Source organism: Semicossyphus pulcher, unplaced genomic scaffold (genome assembly GCF_022749685.1).
Source record: "Semicossyphus pulcher isolate SPU_LCO1_2020_fin unplaced genomic scaffold, fSemPul1.0.p SCAF_3, whole genome shotgun sequence".
NCBI classification, from domain to species: Eukaryota; Metazoa; Chordata; class Actinopteri; order Labriformes; family Labridae; genus Semicossyphus; species Semicossyphus pulcher.
This window is the reverse complement of record NW_027211704.1, coordinates 20,809,914-20,833,949: the sequence shown is the minus strand read 5'-3', so window position 1 is coordinate 20,833,949 and position 24,036 is coordinate 20,809,914. Positions and strand designations below refer to the sequence as shown.

Genomic DNA, 24,036 nt, shown 5'->3' with positions numbered 1-24,036 from the left:
CTTTTATCTTGTTGTGCCAAACCTTGTGTTTATTTTAACAATAAGACTTTGTATGTGATCATTGAACTCCGTCTCCCGCCCTCCCTGAGTGAACGAACCTGAGTGTCCTTTTGTAAAAGGTGATAATTGACCTTTAGTACGGGTCCTTGGGCCCTAACCCAAGGTGGCGTTGTCAGTACCAACAAAGTTCTTCTGATATATGACTTAGTAATAACCCTCGTGTCGCCACATTTATATTATATATGTCAACCTATGTCAATCTGGGAAATTTGGAGGCCAAGTCAACACCTTCAACTCGTTGTCGTGTTCCTCAAACCATTCCTGAGCCATGTTTGCAGTGTGGCCGGGCGCATTATCCTGCTGAAAGAGGCCACTGCCATTAGGGAATATGGTTTCCATGAAGCACTTGGTCTGCAACAATGTTTAGGTGGTTCGTGTCAAAGTAACACCCACATGAATGACAGAACCCAAGGTTTCCCAGCAGAGCATTGCCCAAAGCATCACACTGCCTCCGCCGGCTCGCCTTCTTCCCATAGTGCATCCTGGTGCCATGTCTTCCCCAGGTAAGCGACACACATGCACCGGCCATCCACATGATGTAAAAGAAAGCTTAGACCAGGCCGCCTTCTTGCATTGCTCCATGGTCCAGTTCTGAAGGTCACGTGCCCATTGTGGGTGCTTCCGGCGGTGGACACCTTTTTTCCTGCTTCCAACACATGAACTTCGACGACAAAATGTTCCCTTGCCATCTGACATATCCCACCCACTGACAGATAATCAGTGTAATTCACGTCACCTGTCAGTGGTCTTAATGTTATGGCTGATCGATGTGATGAGGTCTGTTACTCTGTATGATGGGGGAGCATAACCTGTTTCTGAGATCTACCGTCTGGGGCTGCTGAAACAGAAGAATTGTTCAACATGGACCAATCAGACCAGTGATCCTCTTCAAGGACAAACTGCACAGTTCAATCAACACACTGCAGTTTTTTTACCCAGTAGACACAAAAAGGAGATTAAGAATAAAACCTTGCATATCACAGTTTAATCTGCAACTGCTGGAGCTTCTAGCCATTTTTAGACTCCTACCTAAGAAAGGTATTAGGGTGCTACTGGCTATGTTTGTCCACCTCTGTGTGGGCATCATGCTGGCTGCCTACAGTAACAGCAAACAGCAGTCACATGATGAGTAAAGCTTTGTTGATTTAAAAATTGTTTTGATCAAGGTTTTGATTACACAGTTTACACATACAGCAGTGTTGCATGTATGTGTATGTGCTGCATCTGGTGGACCAAAGGAGGAAGTGAGTTGTGGAAGAGAGGCACAGCACTGCCCCCATGTGAAATCCTAGTGTAGGCATCCCATCAGGCTGTTAAAGTAAAACACTTTTTATGAAGGAACCAGGAAGTGTTTCTCAACAATAACGCGAGGGAGGCAATCATTTTAGTTCTCAGATTTGTTTGATGTAACTTGCTGCAACAGTCAGTCACTGTTAAGGTTGAACAAAGTAAAACTGGTTTCAACATATTTTATTTTGATTACATAGCACCATGAGACGGTACAGAAGAGCAGCTCTCTCTTTTTTTTAAAGGACTCTCCTGGAACTGCTTGTTGAGACTGCAGACTTGGAGATGTTTCCACCATAACCGCCGTAACCACCACCATAGCCGAATCCACCACTGGAGCTGGAGCTTGAGAATCCTGGGGAACAACAAAAACAGCCAAGTGTTACCATTTATCCTTCTATCTGTCAGGGTGGTGTCTTGATTCAGTATAGCTTATGATGATGTGTAAAATCTGACACGTACCACCTCCAGAGTTCTGCTGCACATGGATGGTTGCACTGGCTCCTCCGCTGGCCAGTCTATTAGCAGATTAAAGAAGAGTTAGTCCTTCATTCAGAGTTGATTCTGGTGCTACAGCCATGAAACTAAATTAAATATTAACGTTAACCCACCTGGTCTCCTCTCCTTCAAGCAGTTTCCTGTAGGTGGCGATTTCGATGTCCAGGGCCAGCTTGACGTTCATCAGCTCCTGGTATTCACGCACCTGGCGGGCCATGTCCTGCTTGGCTCTCTGCAGAGCATTCTCCAGGTCCCTGATGCGGAGCCTGGCGTCTTTCACTGCCAGCTCACCACGCTCCTCGGCCTCTGCGATCTGAACCTCAAGGCTGGATCTCTGTAGGAGTTTATATCAAAGTCAATAACTGCGAATTCTCTTACACAATTAAGTTTTTTTCCGAATGAGGGATAATCAGTGACAAGATCTTGAAATGTACCTGTCCCCTGACAGCCTCAATCTCATTCTGAAGGCGAGCAATCATGCGGTTCAGCTCAGCAATCTCGGTCTTGGTTGAGCGCAGGTCATCACCATACTGTCCAGCAGAGCTCTGCATCTCCTCATACTATTAAGAAAAATACAAACGTGTATCAAGAACATGATCCTCAATGTTACGAGAAGAGTGCATAAAAGACAAACCCTGCCTTTGCTTTGCACTCACCTTCTGTTTGTACCAGGTCTCAGCTTCAGCCTTGCTTTTGTTGGCAATGTCCTCGTACTGAGCGCGCACTTCAGCCACAATGGAGTCCATGTCCAGGTTACGGCTGTTGTCCATCTGCACAATGACGGAGGTGTCCTTGATCTGGCCCTGCAGCTCACAGAGCTCCTACAGAACAAACGGTTGTTGCACACCAATAAACTCTTAATGATCTGCTGCTTAAAGTATTTAACAGGTGATCAATTTAGAAATGATAGATACATACAGCCTCATAGACGGCCCTGAGGAAGTTGATCTCATCCTGAAGAGCATCAACCCTGGCCTCCAGCCCCACCTTGTCCATGTAGGCAGCATCAACGTCCTTAAAAATGGAAGTAAAACAGGAAGTGTTACAAGTGACTATTATGTATTAAACCTTGGGATAAGTGTAATTCTGTCATTTTTAAACTTGGGCCCTATTTTTGAAATGAATCATAGTCGTTCAATAACACAGACAAACTAACCATCTAGGCAGCAGTGGACAAGCAACTACTGTGTTCTTTAAATGATTGCATAAGACTGGAGGGATTACCTTGCAGCCATTTCAGCTATTTTATCAGCCTCCATCTGAAGCACACCACCACCTCTTTAATAGAGGATTTTAACATAGGTCCCTGGCTGAAAAATACTGGAATTCCAGTTAAATGTATTTATACCTTCTTCAGGAGCACAAACTCGTTCTCAGCATTTGCACGTTTGTTGATTTCAGCTTCATACCTGCAGAAAAGGAGGGAATGCTTTAGTGCATCTGAGTCATTTGTCAACCTGCTCACTCCAACAGGCGAATAACTTAGGGGCATAATTAGTAAACATGTCAAGCAAACACTCACTTTCTCTTGAAGTCCTCGACCAGGCCCTGCATGTTCCTCTGCTCCCCCTCCAGCTTGACTTTCTCATTGCCCAGCCCGTCGAGCTGCCTGCGCAGGTTTGCGATGTAGGCTTCGAACATGGCGTCAATGTTGGAGCGGGTGGTGGTCTGGTCCTGAAGGAGGCTCCATTTGGTCTCAAGCATCTTGTTCTGCTGCTCTAGGAAGCGCACCTTTTGGAAACAGCAAACCAGAAAGACAGTCAGAAGGGCCGACATATGCTAAGATAGATCAGCAGGCAAACCTTTACCTCAGGTCGCTTTAGGGACAGTTAAAAGCACATGTTTGCATCTAGAGAGAAGTGCTCGGCAGTTTCATTGAATCTAAGGCCAGATTGCTATTACTATGGTATAAGCTAAAGTTAACTGTTCAGAAGCAAGTGATTAACTTTTCACATCTGCTACAAGTAAAGGTAGCCCAGGGAGAGCATGCAGGTTGTCAATAGTACCATAATGAGGTCCATAGTAAATCAGACAAAAGACATTAAAAAGTCCCCCAGCTCACAGAAACCAACCTTGTCGATGAAGGAAGCGAAGCGGTTGTTGAGGGACTTGATCTGCTCCTTCTCCTGGGTGCGGACACCCTGGATGGTGGGGTCGATCGCCAGGTTGAGAGGGGCCAGCAGGCTCTTGTTGACTTGGACCGCTGTGATCGGTGGAGCGATGTAAGAGCCTGCTGCCTGGCTCTGAGTAAAACCATAGCTACTACCGGCCATTGAAGACGAACCAAAACCAGCACCAGGAGCAGAACTGAGGCCGTAACTGGTGGTCCTTTTTAGAGAGTAGCTGTTTCCTGGTCCTGCAAAGGACTTCCTGGTGCTGCCACTGGAGCTTGAGACTGAGTATGCCTTCCTCATCATGTTGTAGCGGTCAAAGTTTCTTACTCGGAGCAGAGAAGTGAAGATGTGCAGGCTTCAAAAGGAGATCCAAATCCCTCTGAGTGTCTGACTGCAGCCCCTGCCTGCTATTATACCTGAAGAAGGGTGGGGTCAACTCAACTCCAACTTGTCCTCCCACTTTTGCTGTCCAGCCTGTCCCCACCACCGCCTTAAGCCTCTGACTGTGAATGATAAAGGTGGCTGATCCTGTAAAACGGGAAGGGAGGAATTTTCAGAAGATAAGCCGGACACACCCTGCAGCGGGACAGGTTGAGGGGGGAAGAGAGCCAGTGGTAAAGACGGAAAAATGTGATAATGTATACCTGCTCAGTTGTTGCAGGACAGTGAAATGAATAATGAATTACTGTCGAGGCTTGTAGGGAGTGGTTGTGGATTAGTAAAGGGCATACTGTATATCAAGTGCTGGAGCAAGACGAAAGGTTGCTTTATATAATATATGTCAACCTATGTCAATCTGTGAAATTTGGAGGCCAAGTCAACACCTTGAACTCGTTGTCGTGTTCCTCAAACCATTCCTGAGCCATGTCTGCAGTGTGGCAGGGCGCATAATCCTGCTGAAAGAGGCCACTGCCATTAGGGAATATGGTTTCCATGAAGCACTTGGTCTGCAACAATGTTTAGGTCGTTCGTGTCAAAGTAACACCCACATGAATGACAGAACCCAAGGTTTCCCAGCAGAGCATTGCCCAAAGTATCACACTGCCTCCGCCGGCTTGCCTTCATAGTGCATCCTGGTGCCATGTCTTCCCCAGGTAAGCGACACACATGCACCGGCCATCAATGTGATGTAAAAGAAAACTTAGACCAGGCCGCCTTCTTGCATAGCTCCATGGTCCAGTTCTGATGCTCACATGCCCATTGTGGGTGCTTCCGGCGGTGGACACCTTTTTTCCTGCTTCCAACACATGAACTTCCAGCACAAAATGTTCCCTTGCCGTATGACATATCCCACCCACTGACAGATAATCAGTGTTATTCACTTCACCTGTCAGTGGTCTTAATGTTATGGCTGATCGGTGTGATGTGGTCTGTTACTCTGTATGAAGGGGGAGCATAACCTGAGATCTACCGTCTGGGGCTGCTGAAACAGAAGAATTGTTCAACATAGACCAATCAGACCAGTGATCCTCTTCAAGGACAAACTGCACAGTTCAATCAACACACTGCAGTTTTTTTACCCAGTAGACACAAAAAGGAGATTCAGAAAAAAACCTTCCATATCACAGTTTAATCTGCAACTGCTGGAGCTTCTAGCCATTTTTAGACTCCTACCTAAGAAAGGTATTAGGGTGCTACTGGCTATGTTTGTCCACCTCTGTGTGGGCATCATGCTGGCTGCCTACAGTAACAGCAAACAGCAGTCACATGATGAGTAAAGCTTTGTTGATTTAAAAATTGTTTTGATCAAGGTTTTGATTACAAAGTTTACACATACAGCAGTGTTGCATGTATGTGTATGTGCTGCATCTGGTGGACCAAAGGAGGAAGTGAGTTGTGGAAGAGAGGCACAGCACTGCCCCCACGTGAAATCCTAGTGTAGGCATCCCATCAGGCTGTTAAAGTAAAACACTTTTTATGAAGGAACCAGGAAGTGTTTCTCAACAATAACGCGAGGGAGGCAATCATTTTAGTTCTCAGATTTATTTGATGTAACTTGCTGCAACATTCAGTCACTGTTAAGGTTGAACAAAGTAAAACTGGTTTCAACATATTTTATTTTGATTACATAGCACCATGAGACGGTACAGAAGAGCAGCTCTCTCTTTTTTTTAAAGGACTCTCCTGGAACTGCTTGTTGAGACTGCAGACTTGGAGATGTTTCCACCATAACCGCCGTAACCACCACCATAGCCGAATCCACCACTGGAGCTGGAGCTTGAGAATCCTGGGGAACAACAAAAATAGTGTTACCATTTATCCTTCTATCTGTCAGGGTGGTGTCTTGATTCAGTATAGCTTGTGATGATGATGTGTAAAATCTGAAACTTACCACCACCTCCAGAGCTCTGCTGCACATGGATGGTTGCACTGGCTCCTCCGCTGGCCAGTCTATTAGCAGATTAAAGAAGAGTTAGTCCTTCATTCAGAGTTGATTCTGGTGCTACAGCCATGAAACTAAATTAAATATTAACGTTAACCCACCTGGTCTCCTCTCCTTCAAGCAGTTTCCTGTAGGTGGCAATTTCGATGTCCAGGGCCAGCTTGACGTTCATCAGCTCCTGGTATTCACGCACCTGGCGGGCCATGTCCTGCTTGGCTCTCTGCAGAGCATTCTCCAGGTCCCTGATGCGGAGCCTGGCGTCTTTCACTGCCAGCTCACCACGCTCCTCGGCCTCTGCGATCTGAACCTCAAGGCTGGATCTCTGTAGGAGTTTATATCAAAGTCAATAACTGCGAATTCTCTTACACAATTAAGTTTTTTTCCGAATGAGGGATAATCAATGACAAGATCTTGAAATGTACCTGTCCTTTGACGGCCTCAATCTCATTCTGAAGGCGAGCAATCATGCGGTTCAGCTCAGCAATCTCGGTCTTGGTTGAGCGCAGGTCATCACCATACTGTCCAGCAGAGCTCTGCATCTCCTCATACTATTAAGAAAAATACAAACGTGTATCAAGAACATGATCCTCAATGTTGAGAGAAGTGTGCATAAAGACAGTGAACAAACCCTGCCTTTGCTTTGCACTCACCTTCTGTTTGTACCAGGTCTCAGCTTCAGCCTTGCTTTTGTTGGCAATGTCCTCGTACTGAGCGCGCACTTCAGCCACAATGGAGTCCATGTCCAGGTTACGGCTGTTGTCCATCTGCACAATGACGGAGGTGTCCTTGATCTGGCCCTGCAGCTCACGGAGCTCCTACAGAACAAACAGTGGTTGCACACCAATAAACTCTTAATGATCTGCTGCTTAAAGTATTTAACAGGTGATCAATTTAGAAATGATAGATACATACAGCCTCATAGACGGCCCTGAGGAAGTTGATCTCATCCTGAAGAGCATCAACCCTGGCCTCCAGCCCCACCTTGTCCATGTAGGCAGCATCAACGTCCTTAAAAATGGAAGTAAAACAGGAAGTGTTACAAGTGACTATTATGTATTAAACCTTGGGATAAGTGTAATTCTGTCATTTTTAAACTTGGGCCCTATTTTTGAAATGAATCATAGTCCTTCAATAACACAGACAAACTAACCATCTAGGCAGCAGTGGACAAGCAACTACTGTGTTCTTTAAATGATTGCATAAGACTGGAGGGATTACCTTGCAGCCATTTCAGCTATTTTATCAGCCTCCATCTGAAGCACACCACCACCTCTTTAATAGAGGATTTTAACATAAGTCCCTGGCTGAAAAATACTGGAATTCCAGTTAAATGTATTTATACCTTCTTCAGGAGCACAAACTCGTTCTCAGCACTTGCACGTTTGTTGATTTCAGCTTCATACCTGCAGGAACAGGAGGGAATGCTTTAGTGCATCTGAGCCATTTGACAACCTGCTCACTCCATCAGGCAAATAACTTGGTGGCATAATTAGTAAACATGTCAAGCAAATACTCACTTTCTCTTGAAGTCCTCGACCAGGCCCTGCATGTTCCTCTGCTCCCCCTCCAGCTTGACTTTCTCATTGCCCAGCCCGTCGAGCTGCCTGCGCAGGTTTGCGATGTAGGCTTCGAACATGGCGTCAATGTTGGAGCGGGTGGTGGTTTGGTCCTGAAGGAGGCTCCATTTGGTCTCAAGCATCTTGTTCTGCTGCTCTAGGAAGCGCACCTTTTGGAAACAGCAAACCAGAAAGACAGTCAGAAGGGCCGACATTAGCTGAGATAGATCAGCAGGCAAACCTTTACCTCAGGTAGCTTTAGGGACAGTTAAAAGCACATGTTTGCATCTAGAGAGAAGTGCTCGGCAGTTTCATTGAATCTAAGGCCAGATTGCTATTACTATGGTATAAGCTAAAGTTAACTGTTCAGAAGCAAGTGATTAACTTTTCACATCTGCTACAAGTAAAGGTAGCCCAGGGAGAGCATGCAGGTTGTCAATAGTACCATAATGAGGTCCATAGTAAATCAGACAAAAGACATTAAAAAGTCCCCCAGCTCACAGAAACCAACCTTGTCGATGAAGGAAGCAAAGCGGTTGTTGAGGGACTTGATCTGCTCCTTCTCCTGGGTGCGGACACCCTGGATGGTGGGGTCGATCGCCAGGTTGAGAGGGGTCAGCAGGCTCTTGTTGACTTGGACCGCTGTGATCGGTGGAGCGATGTAACAGCCTGCTGCCTGGCTCTGAGTAAAACCATAGCTACCACCGGCCATTGAAGACGAACCAAAACCAGCACCAGGAGCAGAACTGAGGCCGTAACTGGTGGTCCTTTTTAGAGAGTAGCTGTTTCCTGGTCCTGCAAAGGACTTCTTGGTGCTGCCACTGGAGCTTGAGACTGAGTATGCCTTCCTCATCATGTTGTAGCGGTCAAAGTTTCTTACTCGGAGCAGAGAAGTGAAGATGTGCAGGCTTCAAAAGGAGATCCAAATCCCTCTGAGTGTCTGACTGCAGCCCCTGCCTGCTTTTATACCTGAAGAAGGGTGGGGTCAACTCAACTCCAACTTGTCCTCCCACTTTTGCTGTCCAGCCTGTCCCCACCACCACCTTAAGCCTCTGACTGTGAATGATAAAGGTGGCTGATCCTGTAAAACGGGAAGGGAGGAATTTTCAGAAGATAAGCCGGACACACCCTGCAGCGGGACAGGTTGAGGGGGGAAGAGAGCCAGTGGTAAAGACTGAAAAATGTGATAATGTATACCTGCTCAGTTGTTGCAGGACAGTGAAATGAATAATGAATTAGTGTCGAGGCTTGTAAGGAGTAGATGTGGATTAGTAAAGGGCATACTGTATATCAATTGCTGGATCAAGACGAAAGGTTTCTTTATATAATATATGTCAACCTAAGCCAGTCTGAAAAATGTCTACAACCAAATGAAAGTCTAATTTAGTGTACTAAAATTAAATCTGTAAAAAAAAAGTCAATCAATCAAAAAAGTTTAAGGAATGCACTTTTACAATGGCAGGTAAGAAGATGTTTTCTGTGTGCGTTGTGATCGCTGGATGTCTCCTGTCTTACATAACACAAATGAAGAGAGTAAATGTAACACTTTGTCCACTGAGTCAAAAAAGTAGCTTTAATAAACAAGAGGAAAAGAAAGTTAGAGGAAGAGTTCCTTAAAGGCATGGGAGGCCTTGTATTCTTGTGTGTACCAACTGAAGAAAATCTTTCTCTAAAGGAAAAGTGTCTGACAACCAGAAACATTTCAAACTAATCCCTTCTCCCGTGCACTCGTCCATCACAGCCACGTAGAAATGATGAGTGCCTGCTGAGAGTATGGTCAAAAATGTTGAAATCTGTCAACTTGTCAGCTATAATCTACGTACTAAAGTTAGCTGTTGTTGCTTGATAGAATGCACTGGTGATAGTAATCATAGTAGTCATTGGCTGTGTTAACCTTTTGGGAATCCCCTGAATGTGACACCACCATCAAGTTAGCTCAAACTTGCTTGTCCGTATTCCCCTGCAGCAGAGGTCAGCTGATTAATTGAGGAGGTCATACGGATGTACCGCTGTCGGCTATAGATGTTTGCGTGTCAGTGTCATTTCAAACAGCATCACAAAACTTCTCTGCGCTGAGTTTTCGGAAATGTTAGGTCAAATCTAGCTTGTGACGCCCCTGCTGCCCTACTCGATCATTTAAAGAGCTATGCTGATGAAAAGCTGTTGGAATTAGAAAACGGTGTGCTACCAGCTGGCTACTGAGAAATGTATTTTAACTTGTAACAGCGGTATTTTTAGTGCTGTTACTGCCCAACACTGGTGGTTTCAGATGGAGGCCTGAAGGGAATGGCTGGGATTTTTTCAGTTTGATACTTAGTTTGAGAACTTGAGAAGCTGAGTTACAAAATTTAAATGAAGATGTCTCCATGGTCAAATGACGTACCAAGCCCTAATGTGGAGCTGCTTTATCTATAATTGTGGCTGCATTTACTTTCAAGCGCCTCCAATCTATGATCGAATACCCACGTTTTAGAAGTATAACCAGTTCTTCCCCCCTTGTCTCTTAAGTTGTTATCTTTTTAAGTCATTAAGTCCTCCAGTGCATTCCTTTGGGTACAGGCACTACTGCTTAACTTATTCATATACTTCCCAGTCATTGTTCAACCGTCCAACTCCCTGCTTACTATTGCTGGACATATTCATTCACTGCTTGTCACTCTGACAGTATTAATTTAGTTCCCAGTCATTGCTGACCGTATGCATTGAGTCCATGGTTATTGCTGACCATATTCAGATTTTTTGTTCTCATGGTTTGTGTCATTGATAACCTCATTCATTCAGGTTCTGGTCATTGCTGGCCTTCTTTCATTTCTTTTCATGATAATTTCTCACCTTATTCATTTAGTTCATTGTTAATACATTTTTGCCTTTTCATTTCCCATGTTATTTTGTCACCCTTCCGTCTTGTGTGTAACATTCTACTTCCTGCCTTTGCATGTTTTCCCGCTTGTTTGATTATGTGCCCCGCCCTGATTGTTTACCTGCTCCTTGATTGTCTCACCTCACACATGTTCTGCATTAAAATTCTATTAAGAAATGTTGCCAGTGTAATAAGGTAGCTGGTTATGTTAAATAATCTCTGAACGCTATCTCCACTGAAGTTATTCTGGAAAATGTTAAAAATGCAAATAAACAAGTGAAACTGGCTAAAGACTTGCAAAAGAAACACGTTTTTTATCTACGTTTGGCGCTGTGCACCTGGAACGCTCTGAGTTCGGAAGTCAGAAATTTCAACAGGGACATTCTCGAGTTCCCAGTTGTCTGGAACGCAGCATGAGTCGTCCCCTGTCTCTCTTCCAGTTTGTCTTTCCACATAGCTTTCCTCCCTGCTTCTTGTTTCATCTTGGCTCCCTATGTTGGCCTTCTGTGGAACCTTGTTGTATTCTTGCTTTGGCTTGTTGTTACCTGGATCCTAATCTCTACTTACAGATTCTACATGTAGATTCTGCAGGGACGTGGATTTTTGGTTTCTGTTCGTCGTAATGCCTTCCCGGCTCCATCGGCGGTCATCTGAAAACAATTTAGCTTCTTATGAATCTCTATAAACGGATATTTGTATGAAAGTTCAGCTAACAATCCGTTCTAGATCAAACATTTTAACTTGAGACAAATTTGCTTGACACTCGTCGTCAAAGCTGTTCAGCGTTAGGATTTCCTGCCTTCCTTGAATCATGAGAAACGATAATTCCGACCTCCATTTAACAATTATTTTAAAGTAGTTTTTTTTCTCCTCTTGAGACAGACCTACAAAGCTTAATTTTTGCTTTTTACAAATCTGCATCATGTTGTAATTTTGGCAAACTTAAGACCTGTTAATTAAAGTAAATCACAAGAAAAAAGGGTTTATTTTTGGGGTTCATGTCGCTGAAATAAGCCAGAGTGAAGACAACTGAGACTCACCAGAACAGATGAACTGACGCTCTTTCGGGGGATGTGATGAAGCAAGAAATGACGGTGTTTATTTTGCTAACATATCCGGAGGGTCGAAATTTCGCTTCACATTTGAATCTGAACACACACGGGGCGCTTCTCAGGTTGCTAAAGTAGCTAAAGGAAGTCTAGGCTGGAGGTTGTTTATCGCTAAACCGGAATGCCCACAAAATTCACCGTCACTCCCAGGGGCTATATCGTCGTCACACTGTAGCTGATGGGTTCCGAGGTTCAGCTGGGATCTAAACAGTCAACCTTTTGGTTTTTGTTACAATAAATCCTTGTCTGTGTCTGTGTGAATATTCTGAGCATGACAGATCTTAATTATTCACTTTATTGCCATTGCTGGCCCTATTATTTTAGTTCTCGATCATTGATAAATGAAAAACTGACGTGTGGTCATTTAAAGTTATTCCTGACCTTTCATGGTCATTGTTGACCCTCTTATTCAATTCCCAGTCATTGCTGAGCTAATTCATTTAGTTAATTGTTATTAGTGACCATATTCTTTCAGTTCACAGTCACTGTCAATCCCATGCAATTCATTTTAGTTTCCTGTCCTTTTTGTACCTTAATATTTAGTTTCATGATTGCTATGTATTTAGTTCATGTTCATTGCTAATCCTATTCTATTAGTTCACGGCTATTTCTAACCTTTTGTGTTTACTGCCCGATCATTGCTTACCTTAATCATTTAATTATAAATTTCCATTCGACATATAGACCCAGAAATGTTGCTTTCATCCATTCTCCTGTCCCACTCCCTTTGTGCTCAGTTGCAAAATTCCTGTGTCTTATTAGAAGATACTGGGAGTGAATGTTGAATACACTTGAACAGTGGATGCACTTTTTTTCATCAGTTTTACAGAGTTCTTACAAATACAAGTCCACGTTCCGATTTAAGCAACAGCTTTTAAATGTAACACTGCTGGTTTGTCAGTAAGGATCAATTTAAAATGGGTAACAACAGGATTTTATGTGGGAGAAGAGATGCATCACTTATAATTGTTTTAATGGTTATGTAGCTGGTTGTGTTGGAACATGAATAGTCACAGCTTTTGACATGTGCCATGTTATATTATGAGTCACCTGGGACCAAATCCAATAATTAAATGCACACAAATTGCTAGCAGTCTCAGCTTGCTTGGCTGAAGATGAAAGATTTACCTAAACCTTTAAGTTCATGAGGAATGCTGAAAAGCACACTATTGTGTGTGCAGAAAGCAGAGCAGCTGAATCAAAGCATTGCATTTCGACACAGTAGACACATCGAGGTCGTAGCACAGAAACATGCATTTCACAAGTTTGCAAATTCAATCTGCATATACTGAGGCCTGTCCTGTGAAGGTCAACATATGACATTAGATATTTTAGAATAACATGAAGAAGTTACATGTAACAGACTGAAATCCAGGTGCCAAATGAAGGAAGGACAATTGAAAAGAAATCACTCGATATATTGACTATTTTAAAACCTGTTTATTCCATTAAATTAATATGTTGCACTGATGTATTTTTGTGTCGTTTATGACAGATTTAGACGTATTCTTTCAGTCCTGTCCGAATGTAATGGACTTATGGAGCAAATAAGTATTAAACCACTATTTCAGGTGGTAAGAGGGGAAACTTTCACATCTTATAACAGTTATAAGGGCTACAAGTATGCAGCTTCAGTGCCTTTCATGAACATTTTTCATATCAAAAATCATCCATTAAAGCGGAAGTGTTTCACCACATGTCCAAGAGCTGTGATTGGTCAGTCGGCTGTTTTTTATTACAGTTCATCTCTTACCTCTGCTCTACCTGCTCTGGAGCAGGTTAGGTGTTCAGCATAAGTTACCATGACAACCGTTTGTACAGTGTTAACTCAGAAGTTACCTTGCTAACAGCAAATCCTGCTTCGTCGTACAGGCGTCTGAACCTTGTTGGAGTTTTAAGACTCTACATGCTACCTGATGTTAAAAGATCGGAGATGAGAAGGGGATGCATTCAAACTGCTGTAGTTCCCTTTCACCTGAAGCTTTGTGTCGTAGGTTTTTCGGATTTAAAACTTTTAAAAAACAGGATTTTAATAAAAGAAAATGTCAGTGTAAAAATATTCTGCTGTGTCAAAGTGAAGCACTCCTAACTCAGTAACAGCCCCAAAGTGTTTTCATTGATGAAAAAATGAGAGTGAGAGGCTTCATTTCAGTTCTCAGATTTTATTCAGGTTTATTGATGTCATTGGCAAAAAAACATTCATTAATGATGTTACTCAGAATGATTTTACAAAATAAACCTGGTTTTAACATCGTTTAGGTGAGGAAAGGCAAAACTAAGCAGGAAAACAATTGAAGGAACATAGCAAAAGAACAAGTGATCATCAGTTGAACTGTAAACATGTACATTTATCTGTTGATTTCTCCAGTGATCAGATCTGGTCTGTCACTTGTTTCTCTTTCTAATATCAGCACCCGCTTGTAGTTGAGTCTAATGATAAACACCATCATCCTTCAGTCCACTGCAGTGCAAAGTGTACTGAAGTGGACAAGAGTGACGCTTTTCAAATGCTTTCTGTGCTTACTTTTAACACTTCCTCAAAAAGTTTTTTTTTTTTCTTTTTTTCTTATTTCCTGTCAGAGTGGAATGAAACATAATTTGCCCTTGTGTGTTTCAGGCCATGATTACCCTCAGAAACTTGTTAAGTGATGTTTTTTTTTTTTTTTTTAAATTAAAAAAAACACACTGGAAGTAGTGTAACACAATCCAGTGTGGTTTTTTTTTTCGGTCTGATTTTGTGATATTCTGTTCTCTTGTGGGACATACTTAACAGTAATGTATAGCATTCAAGAGCTTCTGGAGGGGAAGAGGGACGGCTCTCCTTTTTAATAGACTCTTCTGGAACTGCTTGTTGAGACTGACTTGGTGACAACAGCACCACCACTGGCATAACCACCACTGCCATAACCACCACTGCTACTGCCACTATAGCCGAATCCACCACTGGAGCTGGAGCTTGAGAATCCTGGGGAACAACAAAAACAGCCAAGTGTTACCATTTATCCTTCTATCTGTCAGGGTGGTGTCTTAAATCAGTATAGCTTGTGATGATGATGTGTAAAATCTGAAACTTACCACCACCTCCAGAGCTCTGCTGCACATGGATGGTTGCACTGGCTCCTCCGCTGGCCAGTCTATTAGCAGATTAAAGAAGAGTTAGTCCTTCATTCAGAGTTGATTCTGGTGCTACAGCCATGAAACTACATTAAATATTAACGTTAACCCACCTGGACTCCTCTCCTTCAAGCAGTTTCCTGTAGGTGGCGATTTCGATGTCCAGGGCCAGCTTGACGTTCATCAGCTCCTGGTATTCACGCACCTGGCGGGCCATGTCCTGCTTGGCTCTCTGCAGAGCTTCCTCCAGGTCCCTGATGCGGAGCCTGGCGTCTTTCACTGCCAGCTCACCACGCTCCTCGGCCTCTGCGATCTGAGCCTCAAGGCTGGATCTCTGTAGGAGTTTATATCAAAGATGAGTTTATCATGCAAAATTCTCTTATACAATCAAATTTTATTCACAATGAGGCATTATCCATGAGAAGAAATGTACCTGTCCTTTGACGGCCTCAATCTCATTCTGAAGGCGAGCAATCATGCGGTTCAGCTCAGCAATCTCGGTCTTGGTTGAGCGCAGGTCATCACCATACTGTCCAGCAGAGCTCTGCATCTCCTCATACTATTAAGAAAAATACAAACGTGTATCAAGAACATGATCCTCAATGTTGAGAGAAGTGTGCATAAAGACAGGGAACAAACCCTGCCTTTGCTTTGCACTCACCTTCTGTTTGTACCAGGTCTCAGCTTCAGCCTTGCTTTTGTTGGCAATGTCCTCGTACTGAGCGCGCACTTCAGCCACAATGGAGTCCATGTCCAGGTTACGGCTGTTGTCCATCTCCACAATGACGGAGGTGTCCTTGATCTGGCCCTGCAGCTCACGGAGCTCCTACAGAACAAACAGTTGTTGAGCACCAATAAAGTCTTAATGATCTGCTGCAGAAAGTATTTAACAGGTGATCAATTTAGAAATGATAGATACATACAGCCTCATAGACGGCCCTGAGGAAGTTGATCTCATCCTGAAGAGCATCAGCTCTGGCTTCCAGCTCCACCTTGTTCATGTAGGCAGCATCAACGTCCTAAAAATTGTTGGGTACAAACAGGAAGTGTTACACACACCACGTAGCGTTGGGATAAAAAGATCTGAAGCGGCAATTTTTTTAGATTCCGCACCTTCTTCAGGAGCACAAACTCGTTCTCTGCAGCTGCACGTTTGTTGATTTCATCTTCATACCTTTAAGACCACAAGGGATATGCATGAGTACATTTGCTTTATTTGTCCGTCTGCTAACTACATCAGGTGAATAACTTGGTAGTATAACTCGTGACCATGTCATACAAACACTCACTTCATCTTGAAGTCCTCGACCAGGCCCTGCATGTTCCTGAGCTCTCCCTCCAGCTTAACTTTCTCATTGCCCAGGCCGTCGAGCTGTCTGCGCAGGTTGGCGATGTAGGCCTCGAACATACCATCAATGTTGGAGCGGGTGGTGGTCTGGTCCTGCAGGAGGCTCCATTTGGTCTCCAGCATCTTGTTCTGCTGTTCCAGGAAACGGACCTGTGAAGACACCAAACAAGGAAAGATTGTCAGATGTTGTTTTAATAACCATGTTCTATATTAAACGGTGAATAATTGATGCTTCAACTTAATTGTTGTGCTCAATAGAGATGTATAACAATCTGATACTTTCACAGGAAGGATCAGTGCTTAAAGGTTTTAAAAGGGAGTTCTTTAGTGTATCCGGTTTAAAAATACCTGACCTTTTACCTGCATGACTGATTAGATATCTCCATATCTGAATTGCCACACCCTAGTCATAACAATTGTGACTCAAGGCTGCATACTTTTGCTTGCTTTTTCTTCAATACTAAAAGTTACAAAATGAAACTCATTGAACACACAGTTACACTTCTTTAAAATAATCTGTGTAGTTTGTGCTATGTGGATGCATGTCTGTCGCTTTAAGGAGTCCACCTTTTGTTTCTCTGGCTATGACTCATCCTGCATGCTCTGTTGAGCTATAGAGGCAGCACAGTCCGGCTAGTCATAAAAAGAAAAAAAAAATAGGTGTGGCAGATAAACCGCAGACAAAAAGGCAGTGCAGTAACACGGGACAATTGCTTTGTTATGTGACTTTTTGTCTGAGTGCCAATTTATAGTTTAAAGAGTCTCTACATGAAGGAAACAGCATATAGCTTGATGCAAGTATCAACCTGGGATTTTATCATCAGGAACAAGTGAAGGCTGATTTACTGCCCTGTATTTAGCATTCCTGTTGCCAGTAACAACCAGGTGATAGGTGCAATGTGCAAATGACAGACTTTGGACTCTGTGGGCATAGTGCAGATAATGTAGAGCCTTGTTTTCTCTGCCAGTCTCCCAGGTAAGGTATGGGCGAGTGACTGCAATATAATCCCCACCCATGTTTGGACAGAGGGCAGAGAGGCCCCAACAGGCTCAGGCAGGGCTACAGGCCAACTGTTACCTCAGGTAGATTTCGGATAGAGCTGCCAGTGTCAGTTGGGGTCATGATCACAGACAGGCTTTTAGATTTTTATAAGCTTTTCTTATCCCAGAGGCTGTAACTCATTGATGGATATAACATCACAAAGATAAGATCTACTGCCCTCTTGCTTTGTCAGCTTTGACAGTAAAAGAACCTGCTCAGCAGTGCTCAGCAGTTTCATTTGACAACTTAAAGCACATTTCTGTAACTATACAATATGCTATATCCTTCTATGATTAAAGTTGGAGGAGAAAAGTAGGATGGTTCACTTTAGACGGTTGATATAAAAATAGTAGTCTTGGGAGAGCATGCATTGTCAATACTGTGATAATGAGGCCTGCAGTAAGATATAGTTAAGACAAGAGAAGCACACAGAGCTCACAGGAACTTACCTTGTCGATGAAGGAGGCAAAGCGGTTGTTGAGGGACTTGATCTGCTCCTTCTCCTGGGTGCGGACAGCCTGGATGGAGGGGTCGATCTCCAGGTTGAGAGGGGCCAGCAGGGTCTTGTTGACTTGGACAGCTGTGATCGTTTGAGGGACAAAACCGCCTCCTCCCATGCCTGAAGAAAAGCCATAGCTACCACCACCACTACTCATTTGAGACATACCATAACCAAAGCCAGCACCAGAAGCACCATAACTAGCACCAGCAGCAGAGCCAAGGCCAAAATTTGTGCTCCTTTTTACAGAGTAGCTGCTTCCTGGTCCTGCAAAGGACCTCCTGGTGCTGCCACTGCTGCCGGAGACTGAGTATGATTTCCTAATGTGTGCCATGGTAGATGCTGTCAACTCTGAGCGGAGAACTGATGATGTGAAGGCTTCAAAAGGAGAGCCAAGTCCCTCTGAGTGTCTGACTGCAGCCACTGACTGCTTTTATGGCTGTGCAGAGCGAGGGGGAGGATCCTCCTTAGCCTCTTCAACCTGTACTCTCACTTCTGCTGTCCAGCCTCCCACCTCAGCCTACAAGCCTCTGGCTGTGAATGACAGGAGTGGCCAATCCTGTAAAACAGGTGGGGAGGGATTGTCAGGTGATAAGAAGTGACACACCCTGCACCAGGACAGGCAGGAGGGGGACGGAGTGAGAGTAAAAGAGTAAGTGTAATCATGGGAGGAAAAACAGCCTCTGAGTGTGTTCAGTCAGTTAGTTTCAGACCTGTTCTTTGTCCTGAGGTCAGTTACATTTCTGCACCCAAACATAATAAGAAGCAAAGGGAAATGTGTCACCTTTTACACTGTATTTAACTATGCTCTGGTGTTTAGTAAGCATCATTCATTTCTAACAAACCTCCCATTTTTAAACATAAATGTAACTTTAATTTGCCTATATACTTTTCATATCCTTGTCCTATGCAAAAATAGAATTGCTCTTATCACTGGCGGTACTAAACCGGACAGCCTGGCAGCAGCATAGATTTTGACATCATCCAGCAGTAGTCCAAAAGTACGGGGTTACAATTAACATCATATGGTCTAACAGGTGTAGTTCACAGGTTTCAACCTGAAGCTACACAAAGCGTTCCTGCAGTGCCACCATAGACTGTATTGAAGAAGTGGACGTAGGCACCGTGACGTCACCCACTGATTTTGGAATTCTGTTTTGATGCCTCGAGTTCGGCATTTTATCCGTCGCCCAGCTTCTTGCAACTTCTAGCAACTTGTCTATTACACTAATACATCATGCTGTATTAAAGAACACTTAAAACCAGAATAAGAACATAAATTAGTTAAAAAATATATTTACAGAGTTAAATCTATCAACTGTGAAGTATGCTCATTTTTAGGTGGAATAATATACAATTTGATCTCTTTTTTTTTGCAACCAGTGGAGTCGCCCCCTGGTGGTCATTGGACATAATGGAGGTTTAAGACGCCCATGCATTGGCTTTATTTTTTAAAGCAAAGCCTATGTTCACTGTTTTTATAGCGTCTTTGATGACCACAGTGCTCAGAAATGACTCAGAAATGAAATAGTGCAAAGTAGCATAAACATAAACATGTCTTGACTTCCTTCCTCTGTCTCAGACGTTTGGTCAGTTCTCCCTTTTGTTTCCCTCGACTTGACCAGCGACCAAATGAAATGCACGGTAACCTTTAATAAGATTACAAATGTCTTTGGGATTGAACATTTGGAATAATTTAAATACATAACTCATCAATATAAACAACATTTGACATTTAAATGCACATATATAACGCATTATATAAATGTAGTTCCTTCCTTCTTCTTTACATAAATAATTATGACACATTCAGCATTAATTCTAACATCAAAGTCTGCAACATATTTTGAGAACACAATGTATTTAACGAATGTTACAGACCAACACTGCTGGCAGATAATCTAACCAAATCCTCTGCATGTGCTCAATGCTTGATCACGAGATTTCCAAAACCACACTGTTAATGTAACGGCCAGTAATGCGCCCTGCCCTTCCATGTAACCAGAATTGTATTATAGGCAAAACAAGACACACTTTTCCTGAGATCCTAAGTCGATATGTGGGTAATCCTAATCATGCAATTTCTTTCAGCCATACTGTTAAATACTACTGTTGAACATTAAAATGTTGAACCAGTTGTCCAGAATTCTCTTGAATATATTTAAAGAGTTGCCTGCAGGACTACCTGTTCATAGAATATGAAGTCAAAATGTAATATAAGAAGTGAAAGAACTGGTGGTTTGGTTTTGGAAAATTTGATGTTTGGAGCGTTTACATAATCAGATGACGTGTTCTGACCGAAGGCCACAATCCTCCAATACACGTACTTTCTTGGCAGCTAGAAGTTATATTCTGTCCAGACCATAGCCTGTCTAAATAATGGACGTAGCCCATGTGCAGCACTCATTGGTTTGTCGACTGCTTTTTTGAGGCCTTGAGTTTGGCATTTCGATGCTGCCATGTGGGTTTTCCGGAGCCATAAGTTACCATATTTGGATGAGAGGGTTGTGCTGGTGGAAGCGATGGGTTGGAAAACTAATATTTATCTGATACCGTAATATTTGGTGTAAGACGCACTTTAAATACATTTTTTTCAGCTAAAAAGTGGCTTATATACCAGTACGACCAATATACCAGTATAAAATGCAGAGAGTTATTTTATTGTGTTACGGTATTTTACCCAGACGATGGCTCTATCCAGTTGTTAAGTGGTGACTCCTAATATCTGCATTAAACAGTTTCCGGGCCCAAGCCGCTACAATGTCTCCTATTTACAATATGCCGCGAGAAAAATAACTAGATTGTTGCTAACTCTTTGTTACCATACAATGTAACAATTTCATTCAGCAGACGCTTTTGTCCGAAGCATCGTACTTCTGAGATTTAATACAACACACGCACCGTAGGCTACCAGCTACCGCTAGCTACTGCACTGGTAGCTAGCAGGATTTGCAGGTTTCAGCAATGGGGGTCGCTGCTTAGATCCTAGTCTTACAATTCAAGAATCGTCAATCTCAATGGGCAAGAGTGGCAACTAAAATGCATATTTTACCACTGGCATATTGTAGCACCAGTATGAAACAACAAAAGCACTCAACATTTAAATTCTCTCACATCTTCCCGATGACTTTTATTGTGCTATAAGGACATTATAGTGCTTAAAGGTAGACTGTAAAGCCATGTTAGCTAATGTTAGCTAACCTTAGGTAGTGTCTTCTTTGTATGTCTTCTTGAATCATTTCTTAATCTTAATAACATGAAAGTCAAGTTGTCATGGGCAAGCCGATACTATAGCCAACAAAATGTATGTCCTATCTGTTAGTCCTAGAACACTTCATAGAACAGCACTAAACAGTTCCCTGGTGATAGTGTCACTTAGACAACAGTGACACAAGAAAAAGAGTGAAAGGAGTAAATCTACTGAACCTGCACTAACTTGTAATATTTGTTCATGATCATTCCAACTATAAGTGTCTTCATAAATATTTTTCAAAACCTGCATATATCAGACGTCCCCTGCTTTCATGTAGACATAGAGACAAGTACAGTTTGGACTCAATACATTTAGACCGTAACTTCTGCTCTGTCTTGCATAAAAAATCTAAACATTCATGAACATTCATGAATCACTAGTATTCTCGTCAACATAAGACAGCATAGCAGGGATTAAAACAAACAAAGGGGCCATGAGTATATAAGTATTATCAAAGGTTATTCGAACAAATGCCTTGGGCACGTTTCTTAAAACAGAGCAAAGGAAATGTCTTTAATACTGCCAAAAAGATGACACACAAAACTATATGCTTCAGGCTTCCAGTAAAATGTGTTGGCTTGTTTTCTGGGAGTATCCTAATGAAAACTATCTTGCACATGTATCAGTGTGGTGCGATTCAGTTTGAGTGGTTCTTTTCCCACTTGATAGACAAAGTTATTCCATATTTAAACGGCGCCATGCTTCTTCCTTCCCTCTGCACCTTTGATTTAGGTGAGGCCTGCATTCTTTTTCATTCTTCCCCAACTTTTCACATGCACATGCCTTTCATTTCTACCCTGGTGTGGAACTTTACTCTAAAGCTCAAATCTCTTCTGTCCAGCAGCTATTTGGAGAAAATTTATGTGCACGTTTTCCTTCTTCTCAACTTTTAACTGACGCACACATATCTCAGTGAGAACCCGAGTGTTGTGTGACCTTTTAACTTATCAATAACCGCCTACAATTAAACACACATGCAGACATCTGTATCTCTTTTACTGCTTTCTCATGATGTGGCAGATTTTGACACCAATACTCCATGCACATATTATGCCAGTAAATCACAAACACGCAATAGTGATGGGCAAGAAGGGTGAGGCCCTGACAGCTGACCCAAACAGTCTCATTATTGAGAAGTTAGATAAAAATCTGTCAGGGCATTAGAGTGATAAGGTTTCACTGGAGCAGCATGACGGAAATGTAGGGAGAGTCTTGTTGTTAAAGTACCAAAAGAAAGGGACAATGTAGATCGCAATCGCCATGGCCTTTGTCTGGGCTTGTCTAAAACGTAATCGGTCGAGGCTGTCATAAATCATCAACTCAAGCTTAGTCAAGTCTGGTTTATATGAAACAACTCAACGTGCTTAAAACTTAGTCACCCAGTTGAAGTTCATGTTACCAGATATGTGAGATGAGCATGGTCAGGTTGTTTTTTACAGGTTCACGAATCTTAAGTAACAATTTAAAGCTCGGACATGTGTGTCAGTAGGCGGGGCAGGGTGAGGGTTATAAGTTCAAGGGACAATTCCGAGTCGACGTGTTAATGTGTTTGCATTATTCCTTATGGGAATGTGAATTGTCTTAAAGCCATCTGTCTCATCATTGTTTTATTTGTTGGAACACACACGTGCACAAGCACACCATGAAAAACGCAGTGCAGTCGGCTCACATAAGAAAAACATTATTTATAAACAGTATTTCTATTAATCAAATAATCTAATGAATGAAATTTAACAGCATGCGTCTCATTTCTATCTCCTTTTCCAAGTTCTAGTTTAATCACATGACCTTTTAACTTCATTCTACTTCTTTGATGCTACGAAAAAATAAAGCAATTATAGTCTTCATTACATTCACAGTCTTTGCTCTCACGCTGCTCGCTCTTACAGGCCAAAGCATACTTGCTTTGTAGCTCTGTGAAGCAACAAAACTGTACCGCAACATAGTTTCCGTGGTTATGTTGAATAAGAGGTGTCAGTACAGCTGGAAACATGATAGTTTGATCAAGTGATTGAAGGTGGATTATGGAATTATGTGCTAAAACACCACACTAAGATGCATTAAAGTGCTATCCCCTGCACTACTCAGTGGTGTAAAGTGATTTCATGTCGTATCTCGACTGAACAAATAAAACTATGTAACCTTATTGGCTGTCCCTTTTTTACCTCTGCAGTGTGATGAAACTGGGTGTGGTGCAGATACAGTGCGAGGTGTAGTTTGGCAGGTCTTACTTCTTTATATGAATGAGTAACCCTGCAGAAAACTCCGATGAATACAGAGTGCGGTGTGAATGAAAGCCATGCTCAGTGTGTGAATGTATCAGGAATGTCTGCGCATCACGTATGTAGTTTGTATTGTCATTTAAGGGAACACCTAAAACATTCTTTTCCTCATAGTGTCACAGCACAAAAACAAATTGAAGGATCACATTCAGTCTTGAGGAGTTCTTCTGAGGAGCTCAGGTCAAAGGTCAGATAGACACAGCTAGCATCTGAAATGTAATATTCATTTGACAAAGGCTGATGCAGATTTTGTGTTGCAGCAGTCAAGTATAAAACGGTTCATACATTTTTATTATCAGTATTTAAGTAGGATTTTTCCTTGCATTTTGTCAACAACACATTCAAACTGGGCCCGTCCTCCTGGGCTCACTCTCGTGCGGGAACATGCTCACCCCGCCGAGCTAACACCGACAGCATCACGGTTACCATTGCGCTAGCATGCTAACCGCCGGCTAGCTTGTCCTGGTTTGAGGCACCCACCTGTCCAACAGAAAGAAGGCCAACTCTGCATCGCTCTTTCGCCATGTTCGCCGGTCTGAATGGGGCCCAGTTGCTAATTTGAACCACTCCCACACTCACCTATATGCTGTGATTGGCTCAGGGAACCACAACAGCACCCCTCCTGAAAACG

General features: G+C 42.8%; 3 protein-coding genes across 3 annotated transcripts; all 3 read right to left on the bottom strand.

Annotated features, from left to right (window-relative positions):
• Positions 1-1,492: 1,492 nt before the first annotated feature.
• LOC138605653 (intermediate filament protein ON3-like) lies at positions 1,493-4,342 on the bottom strand. The gene is made up of 9 exons (XM_069678038.1): positions 3,918-4,342; positions 3,368-3,576; positions 3,194-3,254; positions 2,764-2,859; positions 2,502-2,666; positions 2,280-2,405; positions 1,959-2,179; positions 1,810-1,865; positions 1,493-1,702 (listed from the first exon to the last, which is right to left on the bottom strand). The coding sequence occupies exons 1-9, from the start codon at positions 4,260-4,262 to the stop codon at positions 1,587-1,589; spliced, it is 1,395 nt and encodes a 464-aa protein (XP_069534139.1). The 5' UTR covers positions 4,263-4,342; the 3' UTR covers positions 1,493-1,586.
• A 1,584-nt stretch (positions 4,343-5,926) lies between these two features.
• LOC138605608 (intermediate filament protein ON3-like) lies at positions 5,927-8,834 on the bottom strand. The gene is made up of 9 exons (XM_069677976.1): positions 8,410-8,834; positions 7,860-8,068; positions 7,685-7,745; positions 7,255-7,350; positions 6,993-7,157; positions 6,765-6,890; positions 6,444-6,664; positions 6,292-6,350; positions 5,927-6,186 (listed from the first exon to the last, which is right to left on the bottom strand). The coding sequence occupies exons 1-9, from the start codon at positions 8,752-8,754 to the stop codon at positions 6,071-6,073; spliced, it is 1,398 nt and encodes a 465-aa protein (XP_069534077.1). The 5' UTR covers positions 8,755-8,834; the 3' UTR covers positions 5,927-6,070.
• Positions 8,835-14,013: 5,179 nt separating this feature from the next.
• LOC138605321 (intermediate filament protein ON3-like) lies at positions 14,014-18,290 on the bottom strand. Its single transcript, XM_069677483.1, has 9 exons — positions 17,821-18,290; positions 16,271-16,479; positions 16,095-16,155; positions 15,905-16,000; positions 15,643-15,807; positions 15,415-15,540; positions 15,095-15,315; positions 14,943-15,001; positions 14,014-14,832 (listed from the first exon to the last, which is right to left on the bottom strand). The coding sequence occupies exons 1-9, from the start codon at positions 18,202-18,204 to the stop codon at positions 14,693-14,695; spliced, it is 1,461 nt and encodes a 486-aa protein (XP_069533584.1). The 5' UTR covers positions 18,205-18,290; the 3' UTR covers positions 14,014-14,692.
• Positions 18,291-24,036: the final 5,746 nt, after the last annotated feature.

Bases quoted from the DNA above. Each gene is read 5' to 3' on its own strand.
- LOC138605321 (XM_069677483.1), bottom strand. From the start codon at position 18,204: ATGGCACACATTAGGAAATCATACTCAGTCTCCGGCAGCAGTGGCAGC. The intron at 15,002-15,094 runs GTGGGTTAACGT...ATCTGCTAATAG, and splicing joins CTTGAAGGAGAGGAGTCCAG to ACTGGCCAGCGGAGGAGCCA. The intron at 14,833-14,942 runs GTAAGTTTCAGA...GTTGTTCCCCAG, and splicing joins GCAGAGCTCTGGAGGTGGTG to GATTCTCAAGCTCCAGCTCC.
- LOC138605653 (XM_069678038.1), bottom strand. From the start codon at position 4,262: ATGATGAGGAAGGCATACTCAGTCTCAAGCTCCAGTGGCAGCACCAGG. The intron at 3,577-3,917 runs GTTGGTTTCTGT...TGTTTCCAAAAG, and splicing joins TCGCTTCCTTCATCGACAAG to GTGCGCTTCCTAGAGCAGCA. The intron at 3,255-3,367 runs GTGAGTGTTTGC...CCTTTTCTGCAG, and splicing joins GTCGAGGACTTCAAGAGAAA to GTATGAAGCTGAAATCAACA.
- LOC138605608 (XM_069677976.1), bottom strand. From the start codon at position 8,754: ATGATGAGGAAGGCATACTCAGTCTCAAGCTCCAGTGGCAGCACCAAG. The intron at 7,746-7,859 runs GTGAGTATTTGC...CTGTTCCTGCAG, and splicing joins GTCGAGGACTTCAAGAGAAA to GTATGAAGCTGAAATCAACA. The intron at 6,187-6,291 runs GTAAGTTTCAGA...GTTGTTCCCCAG, and splicing joins GCAGAGCTCTGGAGGTGGTG to GATTCTCAAGCTCCAGCTCC.